Source organism: Narcine bancroftii, chromosome 12 (assembly GCF_036971445.1).
Source record: "Narcine bancroftii isolate sNarBan1 chromosome 12, sNarBan1.hap1, whole genome shotgun sequence".
In the NCBI taxonomy this organism is placed as follows: Eukaryota; Metazoa; Chordata; class Chondrichthyes; order Torpediniformes; family Narcinidae; genus Narcine; species Narcine bancroftii.
This window is the reverse complement of record NC_091480.1, coordinates 42742559-42760221: the sequence shown is the minus strand read 5'-3', so window position 1 is coordinate 42760221 and position 17663 is coordinate 42742559. Positions and strand designations below refer to the sequence as shown.

Sequence of the window (17663 nt, the reverse complement as noted above, 5' to 3'; positions counted from 1 at the left end):
GATTCCATTCCTTTCTCTCAATTACTCCATCTCCATCACATGTGCTCCCAGGACGAGGTCTTCCATCAGAGATGTCATCCTTCTTCAAACAACATGGCTTCCCCGCTACCACCATCAACTCAGCCCTCACCCACATATCTTCCATTTCCTTCACATCTGCCCTGGCCCCATCTGCCCCCTTGTTTTGCCAACTACCGCACCAGTCTCCACATCCAACATATTATCTTCCGCTATTTCTGTCAACTACTGCATGATCCCACAGGAATTGCTCTCTCTGTGACTCTCTTGTCCTCACCTCCCTTCCCACCAATCGCCCCCTTGGCACAAGCCTGCGCAAGTTGCTCCACTTCCACCCACACCTCCTCCATCACAATTATTAGGGGCCTCAAACAGTCCTTCGAAGTGAAGCAACACTTCACTTGTGAATCTGCAGGGGTCATCTATTGCACCCGGTGCTCCCACTGTGGTCTCCCTTACATCGGAGAGACTGGACGCAAACTGTGAGATCGCTTTGTTTAGCACTTTGGCTCTGTCTGCCACAATAGCGCAGATCTCCCGTCCAGTGGCAACTTATTTCAATTCCCCACCCCATTTCCTAGTCCAATTTATGAGTGGTCTCATGCACCATCAGACTACGACCACTCATTAGTTGGAGGAACAATATCTCATCTTCTGTCTCCCTCCAACTGGATGGCATTAACGTCAGCTTCTCTGGATTCCAACACACCATTTTCCCCTTATCCACTTTCCTCCAACTCTCTCTCTCTCTCTTCCCTTTTCCCTCTCTCTCCTTTCATGCAACACAAACAACCTTCGTCCCCAATCAGTTGTCACCTTTCCTCTCTCCTGACCTCTTATTACATCCAGTTAAAATCTTTTGTCCATTGGTCTGTGCTCCACCCCTCCCTGTTCTTCCCTTTACACCTGCTTTTTAATATAGACCCCTTGCCTGTTTTTTGCTTATACTTTGAGGAAGGGCTCAGGCACAAAATAGATCTTTCCCTCCTATGGACACTGTGAGAGCAGCTGAGTTCCTGTGGCATTTCTGTGTTTTTGTTCCAATCACAGTGTCTGCAGACTTTTGTGTTTTACTTTCAAAATTAATAACTGTTGGTCAAATAAAAATAAGATGGCTGGAAACACTTTGTCCTGCATCTGCGGAAAGACAAACGCAGACTCTTCATTATCGAAGATCCTTCATGGGAAGTTTAGATAGAGGGACTTTAACCTGACATGTTGACTCTGTTTCTCTCTTCACAGTTGCTGACTGACCAGCTCAATGTTTCCAGCATTTCCTCTTGTTATATTAGATACAGGGCAATCTTGTCATATTCCTGCAGCGTTCACAACTCTAACGCTCAAAGTGTCCCTCAGCGAATGTTCTACCAAAGCATCCTGTGTAACTGGACCTTGACTCATGTTAATCACTCCTCCTGTTGCACACAACAATGATTCTATAAAGAATAGAGCTCCCTCTATGTAGTCCATCAAACTTTCCCAGGACAGGAACACCACAAGTCTGGCACAGAATAGTCCAATCCCCTATTGTCCCATCCCACAATCCCAGGGCAGGGACAGCACAGGTCAGACTAAATCTCCCTCGCGATTGTCCTATTAATCACTCCCAAACATGGAGTGATCTCCCCCCAGGCAGGGACAGCACAGGTCTGATTGTTTGACCTGAGTCAGTGTGGGGCTGAAGGGTTGATTGGGATGTGGGCAGAATAACAAAACTGGGATCAATGAGAATCTGTCCATGATGGCTGGTGCAGGCTTCTGCTGAAGGATCGAGTTCTTGGTGACCTGATGAAGCTTGACCTTGGTTGAATTTATGATTTCAGACATACAGACATTTCAGACACTTTGGCCCATGAGCCTGTGCCGCCTAATTATACTCAATTGACCTGCAACACCCGGTACGTTTCAAAACCAGAACCCCCAGTGGAAACCCATTTGGACACGGGGAGAACATACAGATAGCGCAGGATTTGAACCCCAGACCCAATCGCTGGCGGTGTAATGCATTGCGCTAACTGCTACGCCAATTGCGATGCCAGTTTAAGGTGCACCTCTCCACTCCCTCGACAGATGGTGTTGCTGAATTTCTGCAATGAGGGAGCTAACAGCCATAAAATGCAATGATACATTTTATCTTGGACATTCGAGCGAAACAGCCACTAGCACCCTCCACACTGGGATTTTGATGAACTTCTCTTTCTCTAACTGTAAGGGGTAGGGGCAATTGCTGCTAATAATGAATCTTGGCCCTTACAACAGAAGTAAAATCAATTTTGAGTAATATTATTCCTGTTTTCTTACATGACAATATAGAAATCTTCAATCATTTAATTTAAGTTAATTTAGACATATCGCATGTTAACAGGCCATTCTGGCTCATAAGACTGTGCCCCCCAAATACCCCATTTAACCTACGATCCCGGTACGTTTGAAAGGTGAGAGAAAATCAGAACACCCGGAGGAAACCCACTCAGACAAAGGTGAACGTAAAAACTCCTTATAGCCAGCGCCAGATTCAAACACGGGTCTCTAGCACTGTAATTTTCTTTGGCTTGGCTTCGCGGACGAAGATTTATGGAGGGGGTAAATGTCCACGTCAGCTGCAGGCTCGTTTGTGGCTGACAAGCAGACACGGTTGCAGTGGTTGCAGGGGAAAATTGGTTGGTTGGGGTTGGGTGTTGGGTTTTTCCTCCTTAACCACTACGCTGACCAAACTTGGATGGTTTGCATGTGAACTTAGATGGTATGGAGGTGTGATCCCTGCACCTGTTCTGCACCAATACCTATCTCACATCTATCTCATCACCTATCTCACACCTCACATCTATCTCACCCCTCTGCACTGACACTTGTTTTATTCTGTGCAGTAAAACTCCCTGGACTAGTTGGCTGCTGGTTTGCTTCTAACACAGAATAATTTCTTTGAGTTACAATGGATCATGTTCTAGTCTGTGTCCAGTCAGACTTTCTGACTGCAGAGCATATTCCTTCTGGACTTCATGCTCAGTGTATCAGACATTTCACACTTGGCTGGGCTGTTTGCTGTTCCACCAGCTATTTTTGATCACTATGCACCTCTGTTTAAAGTATACCATCTCGCCCTGATACACTAAAGAGCTTTGAAGCTTTGGCTTTTGGCTATGAGCTGGAGTTGAGCGACTATCAGGGAGGAATTTTGAAACAAGAGATAAAGAAAGAGACTCGGAAACACAGAGCAAGTGTGACAGATGCACAAAGAGATTGAGAGTGAAAGAGACAGAAGGTGAGCTTCATTGTTGGTGAGAGGCAGTTCAAGAACTGAATGCGTTTCATTTAGTGTTCACTGAGAAAACACTGAGTCATATCAGTGTTTCCTCGGACTGGAAAAAATCACTCCCTTCCACCTGCAATGTGTAAACACAGGAGCTGATGCTGAATCACAGAGACCACAGGCACAAGGATGTCCCAGATCAGAGTGTAATTGGTCAGAAACAGCTTGCAGTGGAAAGTTTTTGCCCTGGCATAAGGCAATTATTACTCCAATTCCAGGATTTTTAACATTAGTTGGAATTATGCATTCTGACGTTAAATTCTCTGTTGACTCATTTGATAATTGAAACGGATCATTCAGTGACAATTAAAATTGTGCGGAGGAAATGCTCTCAGCCGATATTAGTAAGCAGGAGGTGAACCTGCGGTGTCAATGACTGGATCACGAGGGATGGAAAATGATAGGAATACTCAATGGGTCTCATAGAATCTGAGAAAAGAGGAACAACAATAGGTCAAAAACCCATTGTCAGAACTTGAGGGTTTGAGGGTCATGTTAATATAAGAACATAAGAAATAAGAGCATGAATCGTCTATAACCCTAATTCCTTCAATGCAAAAAATGATCTGTAATTTAAATATGCCTTGGGCAGAGAGCTCCACAGATGCACTACTCTCTTGGAAAACAGTTCCTCCTCATCTCCTTCCTAAATCTACTTACCTGAACCTTGACGTCATGTCCCTTGGTTCTTGTCTCACTGCCCAGTGGAATCAACTTTCCCGCCTCTAACTAATTATCCCATTTCTCTCCAAATTGCAGAAATGTTGATCGAAAGTTCTAGGGGCCGTCAGTGAAGAGTGCTTGAATGAATCACATTTGCACTCATGTCTCACACATGTAAATACTTACACTCTGCAACATATTTCATGAGATGCTAACAACTCCAGAGGAAGTATGGTTTCCAGAAGGGAACGTGTAGCTGGTGGCATTCCAATGTTTCCACTGCCCTTGTCCTTCCAAGGGGTACAGGGTTTAGAGGGCATGGTGAAATAAGGTTTGGCAAGTTGCTGCAATCACAAGTGCATCCACCTTTAGTTGGTTCATAGGTTGATGTTGGAAACAAATGTAATTTTTGTCTGCATTGGATTGATAGAGATGTTCACTGAAGTGACGAATGATCACAGTAGATAGACATATTTCAGGATCAATTGCTCTCCTCACGTATATACAGAAAAGCTAATTCTCCAGTCTTCAATTAATGTGCATACTTCAATCAATGATAGAGCTGGACAAATCAGCAGCCAGTGCCAGACAATGGAAGCAATTACCAGAAGGAAATTAGAATCACATCAAGAATTATTCTCAATTATCTCAAGTTTGCCCTCTGAGCGACACACATGCCACTGAGACATGGAGTGAAAGAAAATAGAGTCTACAATAAGAAACAGCCACTGAGGTCCTGTTTTATTGTTCTACTGCTCTATTTATGTCAACTGGGTTTGCCTGTCTGTTCCTTGAATTTGCCATTGTTGTGAGGTCCTCCCCTTCCCAAAGGCTCGTGCCACGTGAATGGGTTCTCACTTTGCGGTTCCAATGTCCTTCCCAGTCCTTTGGGACCACATGGCCTCTGTTCAGATTCTTGCCCTTTCTTACCAATCAAGTATAGGCCTATATACCATTGCCAGTTGATGAGCCCCATGACCACCTAACCCTATCCTTAAATCTAACCTTTACCCTTGGCCTTAACCCTAACCCTAACTTTGACAGTGACTTTAACCCTAATGCTAATCCAACCCCAATCCTAACCCTAATTCTAGATCTCATTTAAAATACTAGAGCTCTGCTCATGCTAGACATGTAGGGCCTCAGAGCCTTTGCAAAAGCTTTGGAAAAGTGCCCAAGAGACTTCTCTAATGGATTGTTGTTTACAGAAAGGCAACAGATGAAAGAGCTTGTTGGAGCCGCATATTGTCTGGAAGGGAACTTGGTGATCTAAGAGAGTCAAGTGGTTTTGTAAGCAGAGAGAGTCAAACAGGCTTTCTCTCAGAGAGAGAGAAAGAGAGACACACACAGAGATCAGTTGTACAGTGTTAAGAGTCGCAACAGCAGCTGGGACTGGAACAGGACAAGCTGGCACGCTTGTGGAAAACCCCATTTGTTCAGCCTGATCAAAGAGCTTGAGGTTCATGCAAGAGGAGAGAACTGGCTGCCTAATGTTTCACTTGGAATAAGAGAAACAAGAAGGACCTGAAAGAAAGAGGTTATCATTTGGAGAACCCTGAGGGGAAAGTTTCTTTTGCAAGACACTGAAGTGGCTGATGGAAGTAAATGTACAACAAATCTCTCTCTGAAAACTGACAAGAGCCTTCCTGAGCAGTAACCATTTACCTTTCAAGCACCAAAATCTGGTGTACTTCATAAATGCTAAATTCTGTGCACAGTATAAGAATTGCCTGCAACCAGTGAACTTGGAAGAATGAGAAGTGAGATTGGACTGTGAACCAAAGAACTTTTCTGAACTTATACACACATTACATGCATGTGCGCTTAGAATTAGAAGGGGTTAAGTTAGGTTAGTTAAGTCAATAGTGATAAGTTAAAGTTTGATTCTATTTTCATGTTTAAAGATAATTAAAAGTAACATTTGTTTAAGTAACCCTTTTTCTTGGTGAATATCTATTGCTGCTGGGTTTTGGGGTCCTCTGGGCTCGTAACATAGGAATGCAGAAAGTTGCACCAAATCCATCACTGACCTCCCAGCCATCCAAGTCATGAGGTGCTGTCTTAAGAAGGCAGCCACATCATAAAAGACCCCCACTACCCTGGACACACTCTCTTCTTAGGTGCTACTTTCAGGCCTGAAGCCTGATATCTGGCCCCTCCAGGTTTAACAACAGTCATATTTCAACAGCTATCTGGCTTTTGAATCTCCCTGAACTTTCTAACCCAGACTATTGAAGATCTGCCTGCACTATTGACTTTACAGATTTTTGGAACTGCAATCAAAGGTGAATATTATTTTGCTCTTGCTTATTATCTTTTTTCTCTTGTTGTGCATTCTGTGTTTTGTGTACCTGGGAAGCTTCAGCAAGTAAGACTTTCATTGAATCTATACCTTGACCTGATATATAGGACAGTAAGCTTCATTCATTCATTGAATCCATGCAGCCGTCCTACCCATCAACACTGAATAATGAACACAAACTAATTAAATCTGGAACCCAAAGCTCGATCCTGACTCCTTGAGTTCATCCTGTTGTCAAGTATATCTTCTGCTCTTCTAGTTCCAACATCTCATGCCATGACTGCTTTAGGCCTCATCCTCAAGTTCAATGCCCTCCAGATACAGAATTTCCAAACCCCCCAAATTCCATTTTACACTAAACAATACTCCTTGTAGCCTGTCTCACACTTTGGCCGAGTCCTGACCACCCCCTCACCACCCCCCCCCCCCCCCCACCACCACTGCTGTTTGCTTATTCTGTAGAGTATCTTTTCCCAAGTTACACAAGGAAGTCAAGTTGAGTTCACTTTAAAGCCAAATTGAGTAAACTGCAATTCTGAAAGTTTTAATATACATAAATGCCAGGAATATTGAAATGTCACCTTTTTTATCTTGCACAAATGGCAAGCATTTAGAATTTATGGTTGTTAAACTAAAAACGCTGGGCAGATGAATTGGCTGATCAATGGCCAGGGTTACCCATCCAGTATGGACACTGCAACTGAAGAAGGCCACGGGAAACCACTCCAGTATTTTTCCTTTGTTTAATCATGAACTCAACTCAAAGATGGAGCCTTTACTGACAGAGAACAGGGGAGGCAACAACTACAATTCAGAGGGTCAGGGATCATGATGGATGGAGAGACATGATCGCCCACGCCGAATGTCAAGGCACCTGAATGATGACGATCCTTTGATATTATTTCATTTTCTAACTTGCTATTTGTGGAATTTAAAATTGTACTATTTCAGTTGATGTATCCTATGTACATAAAAACACACCGAAATGCTGGAGGAGCTCAGCCGGTCTTTCCAATGTCCATATTGGCTAGGGGAGAAATCCAAACCAACACAAGGTGTTATCAGCTCTGATTAAGGGACAAGGAAGTAATTCATCATGTTTGTGCGAAAAGAGACTTAAAGGGGAGACATAGCTAGGGGAAGGAACCAGGTGAAGAAGTGGGGGGGGGGCCGTTTAACGAAACCCAGAGAAGTCAATGTTAATGCCATCCAGTGGAGGGGGCCCAGTCAGAAGGATGAGGTGTTGTTCCTCCAATTTGCAGATGGTCTCAGTCTGGCAGTACATGAGACCATGGACAGACACGTCAGCATGGGAATGTTAGGGGAATTGAAATGGGAGGCCACCAGGAGATCCACGCTCTTGAAATGGTCAGAGCAGAGGTGCTTAACGAAGCGATTTCCCAGTCTGCGTCCCATCTCTCAAATGTAGAGACCACAGCAGGAGCACCTGATGCAGTTGATGACCCCTGTAGATTCACTTGGAAGGACTGTTTACGGCCCCTATTTACCAGTGTTTCCTATGTAACCATTTGATTGCAGTAAGTAAGAATTTTCAATGCATCTCTGCATTGTATATGTATGTGACAATAAACTCTTCATAAATTTAAATCAAGGTCAGCATCAAACCCAGATCCCTGCATCAGTATACCAAGCTGCAAAGGCCTCCTCAGTTGGTTTCTCTGCCTTCGTCATGTTAGTTTGGACCTAATCCTATTGCATTACAAAATGATTCCAGGGGCTAAATAGGTCCACTCCTTTTCTGTTGTTTTCTGAACTGCACCCTCACTCTTTTTCAGAATGTCATTGTTAAAGAGAATCTTGTGAGAATCTTGCAAACCTCCCCGAGTGTATTTGACTGAAAAAGACCTCAGATTGCAGGGTAGATCAGATCTATGGGGGTGTGGAAAGTATCTATTTTGATTTTTTTCCCTCACCTGAGCCCATAGGTCACATAGTGAATGGCAGAAATTTAAAAAAAAACACTGCAATTTCTGCAAATCTTGACAGCAAATCATCTCAGAGGACTAAATCATGCAGGAGTTAAAACCTGAATAGCTGGGGCCATGAGGATCCCTTGTCACAGCTGAATGTGCACCGAGAGACGGAAAGAGAATTTAGAATGGAAGTTGGCAAAGATGGGAGCAGAGGATTAGTCAGGAGAGAAGGACACTTGATGGGAAAGAAGTGAGCAGAGAGAGTCAGGTCAGGTAGAGAAAAGATTAGAGAGGAGATTGGCAGAGGAGCCCATTGTCAGTTCTACAATTCAATAAGATCATAGCTGATCTGAGCTCAAACTCCATATACTTGATCATTCCCTTCTGTCCCTTACTACAGTACCTTGTTAATAAAATCCTATCAATCGCCAATTTGAAATTAACAATTTCCCCTGGCACTTGTGGAAGGAAGGCCAGGTATATTTTACAAACTAAATTATTTCCTAAACTCCACAGTTAGCCGAGTTTAGTCCTGGATTTCCCAAAAGAAAAAAAAAGTTGTTTTCTCATTTAATTTCTTGCACATTTTAATTAAATCAATCTTAAAATTCAAAGGAACAAATACTCATTTTTTTCATTTTCTGCAGATTAGAGAATTTTTATGATCTCAATTATATATATTTCTTAAGAGGACTGATGAGAATTTAATTGATGTGATTTTTAATTTACAACCTTTCTATAATGGTTCAATATCTATCATTTATGATGTGTTGTTGGGAATAAGAGAGGCTCCCTCAGATGAAATTTAAAAACAGCCTGGGAACAAGACCTACAGCTTTTAATTTCTGAAGAAACTTGGAATATAATTTTCAAATTGATTTATACCTCTTCCTTATCTGCCTGCCACTCTCTCCTACAATTTAAAGTAGTTCATAGGACTCACATGTCCAAAGTCAAGCTATCTTGTTTTTATGCAGATGCATTGTGACAGAGTATTTTGAGGTGGTTTGGGAGGAATTGCTGGAGCAGCTTGCACACACACATTTTAAAACACAAAATATTTGCAGGACTTTTACAGAGTGCTTTTTGAAGAAAGAGCACCAAAGTTACAGACTACAGCTTGCCTGGGAGAGCATGTGATTTTTGCAGGCAGACTCAGAACAGTTTTGCTCTCAGAGAGGGAGGGAGTGAAACAGAGAGGAGAGACACAGAAATCAGTTCCAAAAGGACAAAGATGGCAAACTTTTGGAAAGCTATCTGGTCAAAGGAGAAGACTAGCTGTCTGAGGTGACCCGAAAGAAAGAGGATCATCTGGAGAACCCTGAAGGGGGCAAGTTTCATCACCAAGACTAATTGGAAAGGAATCAGGTGTGAATGTCCTGGAACAAAAGGAATCTCTCTCTGAAAACCAGCAAGAACCCTCCTGAGTGGTAACCATTTGTCTGTTAAGCACCAAAGATGGGTGAACTTTATTAATGCTAACTTCTGTGCACAGAACAAGAATTGCCTGCAACCAGTGAGATTGGACTGTGATCCAAAGAACTTTTCTAATCTTAAATATACATTATACACACCTGCACTTAGTCTTAGAGAGGGGATTAAGTAGATTAGGTAGGTTAAGCAATAAGTTAGTTTAATTCTGTTTTCTTGTTCAATTATAATTATAAACTGGTTTTGTTTAAGTAGCCCTGTGTTGTGGTGCATATCCATTGCTGCTGGTTTTTGGGATCCTCTGGACTCTAACAATATCTACTCATTCTGATAAATGGAGACACTTCATTAATTCATTTGTTCTGGACACGTCAGAGTCTTGAGAGGTATTGGAACAAAGTATTTCTCTGCACTTTATAAAGTTAATTTTAAAGTAAATCCCTTAACTGATTTTTTTGGTATTGTTGGAGAGAGTGACATAAGTTTAATGGCATCTGACCTTCTATTTCTCTTATGGCCAGGTGGGAGGTGTTGCTCCGATGGAGGGATGTTACCCCTCCTCATCATGCTCAATGGCTACATGATGCCATGTCATGTTTAAACTTAGAGAAGATTAGTTGGTCAATTTCAGATTTGAATTGAAATTTTCAAACACTGGGTTATAAAATTAATTGGGTTAAAAGTGAGATTATATAACCATATAATTACAGTATGGAAACAGGTCATTATGGCCTCTCAAGTCCGCACTGATTTAAGTGAACTCCACTAGTCCCACCTACCTGCTCCCTCTCCATAACCCACCAGGCCGCTCACATCCATGTACTCATCCAACCCTCTCTTAAATGACAAAATTGACCCTGCTGCAACCACCTCTTCTGGAAGGTCATTCCACTCAGCCGCCACTCTCTGAGTGAAGAAGTTTCCTCTTATGTTACTTCAAATGTTCTGCCCCCTAACCCTTAACTTATGAGCCCTCATTCCAATCTCACCTACCCTCAAGGGGAAGAGCCTATTCACATCTACTCTATCTACCCCCCTCATAATTTTATATACCTCTATCAAATCCCCTCTCAACCTTTTATGCTCCAATGAATAAAGACACAGTCTACTCAATCTTTCTTTGTCTTCTAAATACTGCAATCCAGACAACATTTTAGTAAATCTTCTCTGCACTCTCTTTACCTTATTGATATCCTTCCTATAATTATGCTGTTGATTGATGGTGATTACACTCAATGTAAGAAAATTGTTCAATTTAAATGGTCAGATCAAATTAAATATTTAGGTATTAGAATTGATAATGATTTAGATCATTTATACAAGTTAAATTATTTACCTATATTTCATAAAATTAAAGATAACAAATAGATGGAAAGATTTACCTATAACATTAATAGGTAGATTCAAATGTATTAAGATGAATATTTTTACAGGAATTCAAATTGGATTAAGATAAATGGAGAGCTATATATGACTAAGATTGTCAATGTAAGATATAGATTAGCCCACTATAATTTTATACATCAGTTATATTTAACACCTCAGAAATTAAAGAAATATAATTGATATTAGATCTTGTAAAGAAGTAGGCTCTTTTTTACACTCGACTCGGTTATGTGATAAGGTTCAATTTTTTTGGACATGACTGAAGGAATTTTAGAGAAAGTTTTAAAGAATGGACCCAAAATTATTTTTATTAGATAATGTTAAAATGTTAAGTTTGAAATTGAGGTTGACTATGTACCAAATTGTGTTTTTAAGATTGGCAATGGCTGTAGCCATTACTTGGAAAAATTAGATTGATTTGGGATTACAGAGATGGCATCTGGAATTGAGATCATGTATTCCATTGTAAAAAATAACATATAATTTATGTGATAATGAGCTTTTTTTTGGAAAGTGTGGAGCCCTTATTTAGATTATATAGACTTAAAATGCTGAGTTCCCTGGGGCTCGTGGTGGTGGTGTTGCTCTGATCCATGGTAGTTGCTTGTGTTTGTGATGGTTCAAATCTCCCGTTTACTTTCTTTCTTTCTTTTGGGGTTTTTGGGGTGGGAGGAGGGTGGGTGTTTGGGGGATGGTTGGAGGAGGGGAAGGAGGTTTTCATTTGTATTCATATATTAAACATTTTAAATAAAGTATTTTTTTAAAAAACTTTCAATCACTGTGGGGACCCTTTTTGTGTTACTTTCGTAATTTTTGATTTGATATGAAGGTAGAACTGTTGACTAATGAGGTAACTCATCACTCTGATAATAATTCTGTCTTCCACTTTTTTTGGCCAACCAGCTTCTTTCTTGGTCGTGGGTTTCGATTTTCCTTTTTTTTTATAATAAAATATCAATACAATATAATCTCTTTGGTTAAAATGTGGAGTACCTTGGATGAAATGATATGATTTAAGTGTAATGTATCTTCTTGACTTGTAGTATATATCTGGATGTACTCTGTATTTTGGATGTGAAATTTCAATGTTAATAAAAACATTGAGGAAAAAATTCCAGGGAACACACCCTTTGGTTTCTTTGATCTCACTTCAGAATTTGGATGTTATTCTGGTGAATCTACATGCTGGGTGCTCCAAGGCCAATGTATCCTTCCTGAGGTGTGATACCCACAACTTTCACAGGAATCCAAGTCGAGATCTCTGCCTCCCAGCACTATACCTCCTTTCTTGTACCAACCCTGTAAATATCAGAGACACCATTCTGTTAGCCCACTCATTATTTCTTGCTGCCTGAATAATGTAAATGGACTGCCAAATCTCTGAGCAGTTTTTAACTGCTTAGAAAGCTTTCTCCTCTGTCGTTTTTAATCCAAAGGACCTTACAGGTCCTGTCAATTCTCCCTTCCTCTTGTCATTTAATGCTGCAGTCCACACTTCTTCCTTCTTCATAGAGAAACATGGATACACAGCTTTGAGAAGCATGTTGATGGGCCAGCAAAGATCTTTACTGCGTACCACGAGGCACATCCTCTTTAATGAGGGAGGTGGAGGACATTGGAATGGGGAACCCATGATAACCATTACACTGGCACAGACTGCTAAACCATCCAACCAGCAACCTCGGTGCATGCAAACCCTACACCATGTAGCACTCAATAGTGCAGCGCCCGCAAATCTGAAGAGCGCTATTGTAGTATTTCAGAATAGCATTTGAATGCACTTCAGTCTTCGGAAGTCACATCTTTCATGCATTGGTGTGTTCCCCCTAAATTTCCTTACTGTCCTGTGTGATTTACATGTTCTATGCTAACTGGTTCTCACTTGAAACGTCCATAAATTTAGGGGTTGCAAGGCAATCTTTATTTTTGAATAGGCTGCACAGTAACCACCCACTGGGCTATCAAGGAGGCTTGACTGACCTAATTGAAGAATGAGATGTTCTTCTTTGTGTTTTGAATAGCTCCTGTGACAGAGCTGAGAAAGCACAGGTGACCAGTGAAATCAAGCCACCTTTAGGCTCTAGCTAATGGACAGACTGAGGGGTGGTGTAGAGCAGGGAAGTGTGTGTGTGTGTGTGTGTGTGTGTGTGTGTGTGTGTGTGGGGGGGGGGGGGGGGGAACATTAGAGGCAAACAATTGAAAGCATTCTTGTTTACTGCAAGACTTGTGCTGCAAGACTTGTGAGGGAATGTAGAGATCATCCATGATTGCACAGAGGAAAAACTCACAGCATCAAGTGTGTTTCTGGTTCTGGCAGGTTCTGCTAAAAGCTGTTGATGTCAAAATTGGTAAAATATTAAGCTGAGCAAATACAGTTTCTGCAGATTTAAGATAGGCATTTACCCAGAATTAGCATCTACAAACCACACTAATTGTTGGCATTGCTTATAAATTTACACTTACCTTTGACTATCTTCTTCAGCAAGGAAGTGTCACAGAATATTGGAAAGCATGTCAGGGTCAGCTGGAGCTAAGTGTGGAAACAAACAGACAGCTTGTCTGGAAAGACGTGTGTTCACTGTGACTATGAAAAGGCAACACTTGGAAGAAATGAAATGTTTAGAGTGGCAATTATCGAACAAACAGATATGCCAACCATGGAGAGAGATGCCAAACCTTCTCTGATGGACCCTCTAAGCGAACCTTCAATTCTCTTTCCCTTTTCACAAGATCAGAAGACAAAGGAACAGAAGGCAGCCACTAGGCCCATCGAGTCTGTTCCGTAAATCTACACTAAGCTACTCTACACTAGTTCCAATTTCCGGCCTTTTCCCCATATCCCTTCATGACCTCACTAATGAGTTACTTGTCTACAAGATCACAAGAGCTCTCACTTTTTTGTTCCAGTGAAATGGTATTATTTCTTTCAGACCTCATGAGAGCCCATGCTTGAAACATTTTTTTTAATCTAAAGTTTTTAAATTTTAGACCTAATTTTAAATTTAGTCATGCAGCACGGTTACAGGCTATTTTGGCCCATGAGCCCGTGCCACCCAATTGCACTCAATCAACCTACAACATCCAGTACATTTCGAAAGGTGGGTGGCAACTGATAGACAGACAGAGCAGGATTTGAACCCTGGCCCCAATCACTGGTGCTGCAACAGCATCGCGCTGTCCGCTACGCCAACCGTGTCGATTTCCTTTTGTGTTTGCAGATACTGATTGAAGTGCTGTCTATTCAGTGTTTTTTTCCATTTTCATTACTCATTACCTTTGCTAAGGTATTGATCAGCTGACTTGGTATAGAGCATGAATCAGGCCATCGAATTGGAATGTATTTTGTCCCTTCCCTTCTTATTACACTGCCTGCTGGGCCAGAATAAGGCAGAACACCATGCAAAGTCTCTGCCAACTGCACCCAACCTGCATTCTGCAACTAACACCAATCGATGAAGTCATATTGCCCAGTGAGATCAGATGTTCGATTCCCGATTACTGCTGTGCAGTTACAAACAAAAATCATTGAGCGAGAGAGAAGAAAAGTGCTCGTGGGTACCTGTTCCTGATGACAATGCTCGAAGGAACAGAACTGGAAAGCTTTAGTCTATATATAAAGCAAATTGTCCTTCCTTTGGAATGTTTTGATGGGACAGTGTATAGGACGTTTACTAGCTTGGTGCAAGTTTGAATATTGATGGCTGGAATCAAAGTAAATCAACCGAAGAAGCATGTCCTGAAGGAGACACAACAAAGACAGATTGGAGCTTCCTCAGAAGACTTTATCAACCAAACTGATGAGGATGAAGAGAACTGTAGGAAAAGAACAGGAAAATGAGCAGACCTCCACATGGAAATCATCATCAATGGAAACACATTCATAAGCACAACAACTTTGGTAACCTGTAATATAGCTGGAAAAAAATCATTCTCTTTTTTATTTATTACAGTCTTGTTAACATTTTTTTAATTTTGAAGGACGATCAGTATGGTCCTATTAGTTTTATTTCTTTCTTCCATTAGAAACAGTTCCTGTTCTCTTCCATTGATCAGATGTTGATAGTCTCAACTAATTTCTTGATTTTCGTCCTTTTCCCAGTCAAAATCTTCTCCTGTAATCTGATGGAACATGACGTTGAAAGGTCTGTAAAACTTCCGCAATCTGTGGATTACATCGGGATCTATTTTTGGATGAGTTCTCCCCTTGGATTTGCCGAGACATCTTGGCAGGCTGCTGTCTTCGGGTTTCTTCAGGCATGGAAATCCCTTGGTTTTGTTGAAGTAAAAATGTTTGTCTGTGACGATCCTCTTGAGGCCCAAGAAGTTCTGAACTTTTCCCATTTCTCCGGCCGGGTCAACGATGAGCCTCTCCCCACTGACGAAATGGATCTGGGAGAGGGGAAAGAACTGGAGCCAGTTCTCTAGGTGCAAGGCATAGATGCCAATGCGGATCGCACTCCAAGAGGCATCGATCAGGCCCAGGGTCCTGTTCTTGAAGGCCAGGACCTCAAAGGTTGGAATTTCAGGTTTCTTGGAGAGTGTCTGGGTGTAGTCCGAAATGGCTCTGGTCACTGGGTTCCGGACCACCACCACCAGCTTGGTGCCCTTTGCCATGGAAAAGATGCGTTTTGGTGCCTCTCTGGTGACGAAGTAACTGGGCGTTTTCTCCATGGTGAGCTGGCCATCCAATGTCTTCGGCATCAAACTTCTAAAGAGAAAGAGAAACAGACACTTCAGAAAAAAAAATCCAATCATAACTCCCCACAGATAGTGATTTGTGCTGGAGGATGATTCCATGGATATTCTGGCCATACTTAAAGTATCATCCTTAAATAGGCTACAGGATATTGCTGGATTAGTGGCAAAAGCACTGTCATAATTCCCCTCCATTAACTCAAGCTAACTTCTGGGCAGCTGGACAGTGACTCAAACAGCAAAAAGAAATCAGAAACAGTCAACCAATCAGAATTGCTCAACTCAGCACGGTGGAGTGCTGGTAACTGTCAGGAATCATGAGAATTGGAGCCTGCAATCCCATGGGACAGAGACTGACCTCGACAACCTGGTCACAGTCCCTTCACTCTCGTCCAGATGGACTGCCCCTTCACTCCTTAACCCACAGGGGTAGCCCCTTTTCCTTTCACCCAAAGATTTCCAACAAGTGGGCGTTACCCTCTAATCACAATCAGGTTTATTGACATGAACATTTGTTGGTTTGCAGCAGCAATGTTGTGCATTACAGATGCAAACTTGCAATAGATATGGTTCTATAAATACAATATTTAAAAATAAATAATTGGTGCAAAGAAAGAGAAAAAAAAGTGAGGTAGTGTATATCCTCTTGTGGTTCATTGTCTGTTCAGAAATCCTGATGCAGAGGGGAAGAAGCTATTCTTGCAACACTGGTATGTGCCTTCAGGCTCCTGTATCTCCTTCCTGATGGGAACAGTGAGAAAAGGGCACGGCCTGGGCGGTGGGGGTCCTTGCGGATAGAGGCTGCTTTCTTGTGACATTGCCTCTTACAGATGTCCTTAATAGAGAGAAGCCAAGGATTGCTCTGGCCAAGTTCACAAATTTCTGTAGCCTTTTCTGTCCGGTTCATTGGCACCACCACACCATACAGTTATGCCACCAGTCAGAATGCTCTCCACAGTACACTTGTAGAAATTTAAGTGAGCCTTCCTCATGGGTGCTTCGACATGGTGGCCCCAGATCTTCAGAGATGTTGATGCCCCAGGAGTTTTAAGTTCTTGAACCTCTCTGCTGCTGACCCATCGATGAGGACTGGTTTCTGTTCTGATTTTCTATTCCTTTAATCCACAATCATTTCCTTAGTTTTGCTAACATTCATTGTTACTGTGACACCACTGAACTAGTTGATCTATTTCCCTCCTGCACTACTCCTCATTGCCATGTGTGGGTCTGCCAATAACTGTGGCGTCATCGTCATGCCTTGTCACACAGTCATGGGTATAGAGAGAGTAGAGCAGTGGGCTAAGCATGCATCCTTGAGGTGCACCAGTGTTGATTGTCAATGAGGACGAGATGTTACCAATCTGCGCTGACTGTGGTAAGAGAGGCAATGCTATCAGCTTCTTTCCCAGAGAGGCAATGATAATCTCACATTAGCCAGAGTGGCAATGTTGTGTTCTCCAATAAGCAAGGCTTTGAATAATATGAATCTTAAAATAGAGAAATAAGCCACTAGCAATGATGACCACTCATTTTCTGACTGTCAAAACTGAACCCTCCTGATTCACTAATGTCATTCAGGGAAGGAAATCCTTGACATGTATACAATTCCAGATCCACCGTGATTGACAATGTGCTCTGAAATTATCTTGTGAATTATTCAGTTGCATCATTACAGCTTTGATTATACATTTGCACCGACCTCTTGCATGTCAAAATTTCTCCCAACCCAGTTGACCTTACAGTGCACCTTGAAAACAGCTGGGGTCTGGTGTCCAAATTCAATGAGCTGTCCCACACTTGAGTCAGGTGGCAGCTTGATCCATTCACATTGGGTATTGAGTGCAGACACACCTGATTGCACAAGCATTGTGGAAGTCTCATGCCATCAAGTCAAACAAGGTGAAAGAAGCATCCCCTTAATTAC

General features: G+C 41.9%; 1 protein-coding gene across 1 annotated transcript in view; it reads right to left on the bottom strand.

The window, feature by feature from the left end:
• Positions 1–14955: 14955 nt before the first annotated feature.
• The window catches only part of LOC138747789 (heparan sulfate glucosamine 3-O-sulfotransferase 4-like), a 292353-nt gene continuing 289645 nt past the window's right edge, over positions 14956–17663 (bottom strand). The window contains exon 2 of the mRNA XM_069907374.1: positions 14956–15752. Within this exon, the coding sequence (XP_069763475.1) occupies positions 15110–15752 (643 nt within the window). The 3' untranslated portion in view covers positions 14956–15109. The remainder of the gene's footprint in view (positions 15753–17663) is intronic.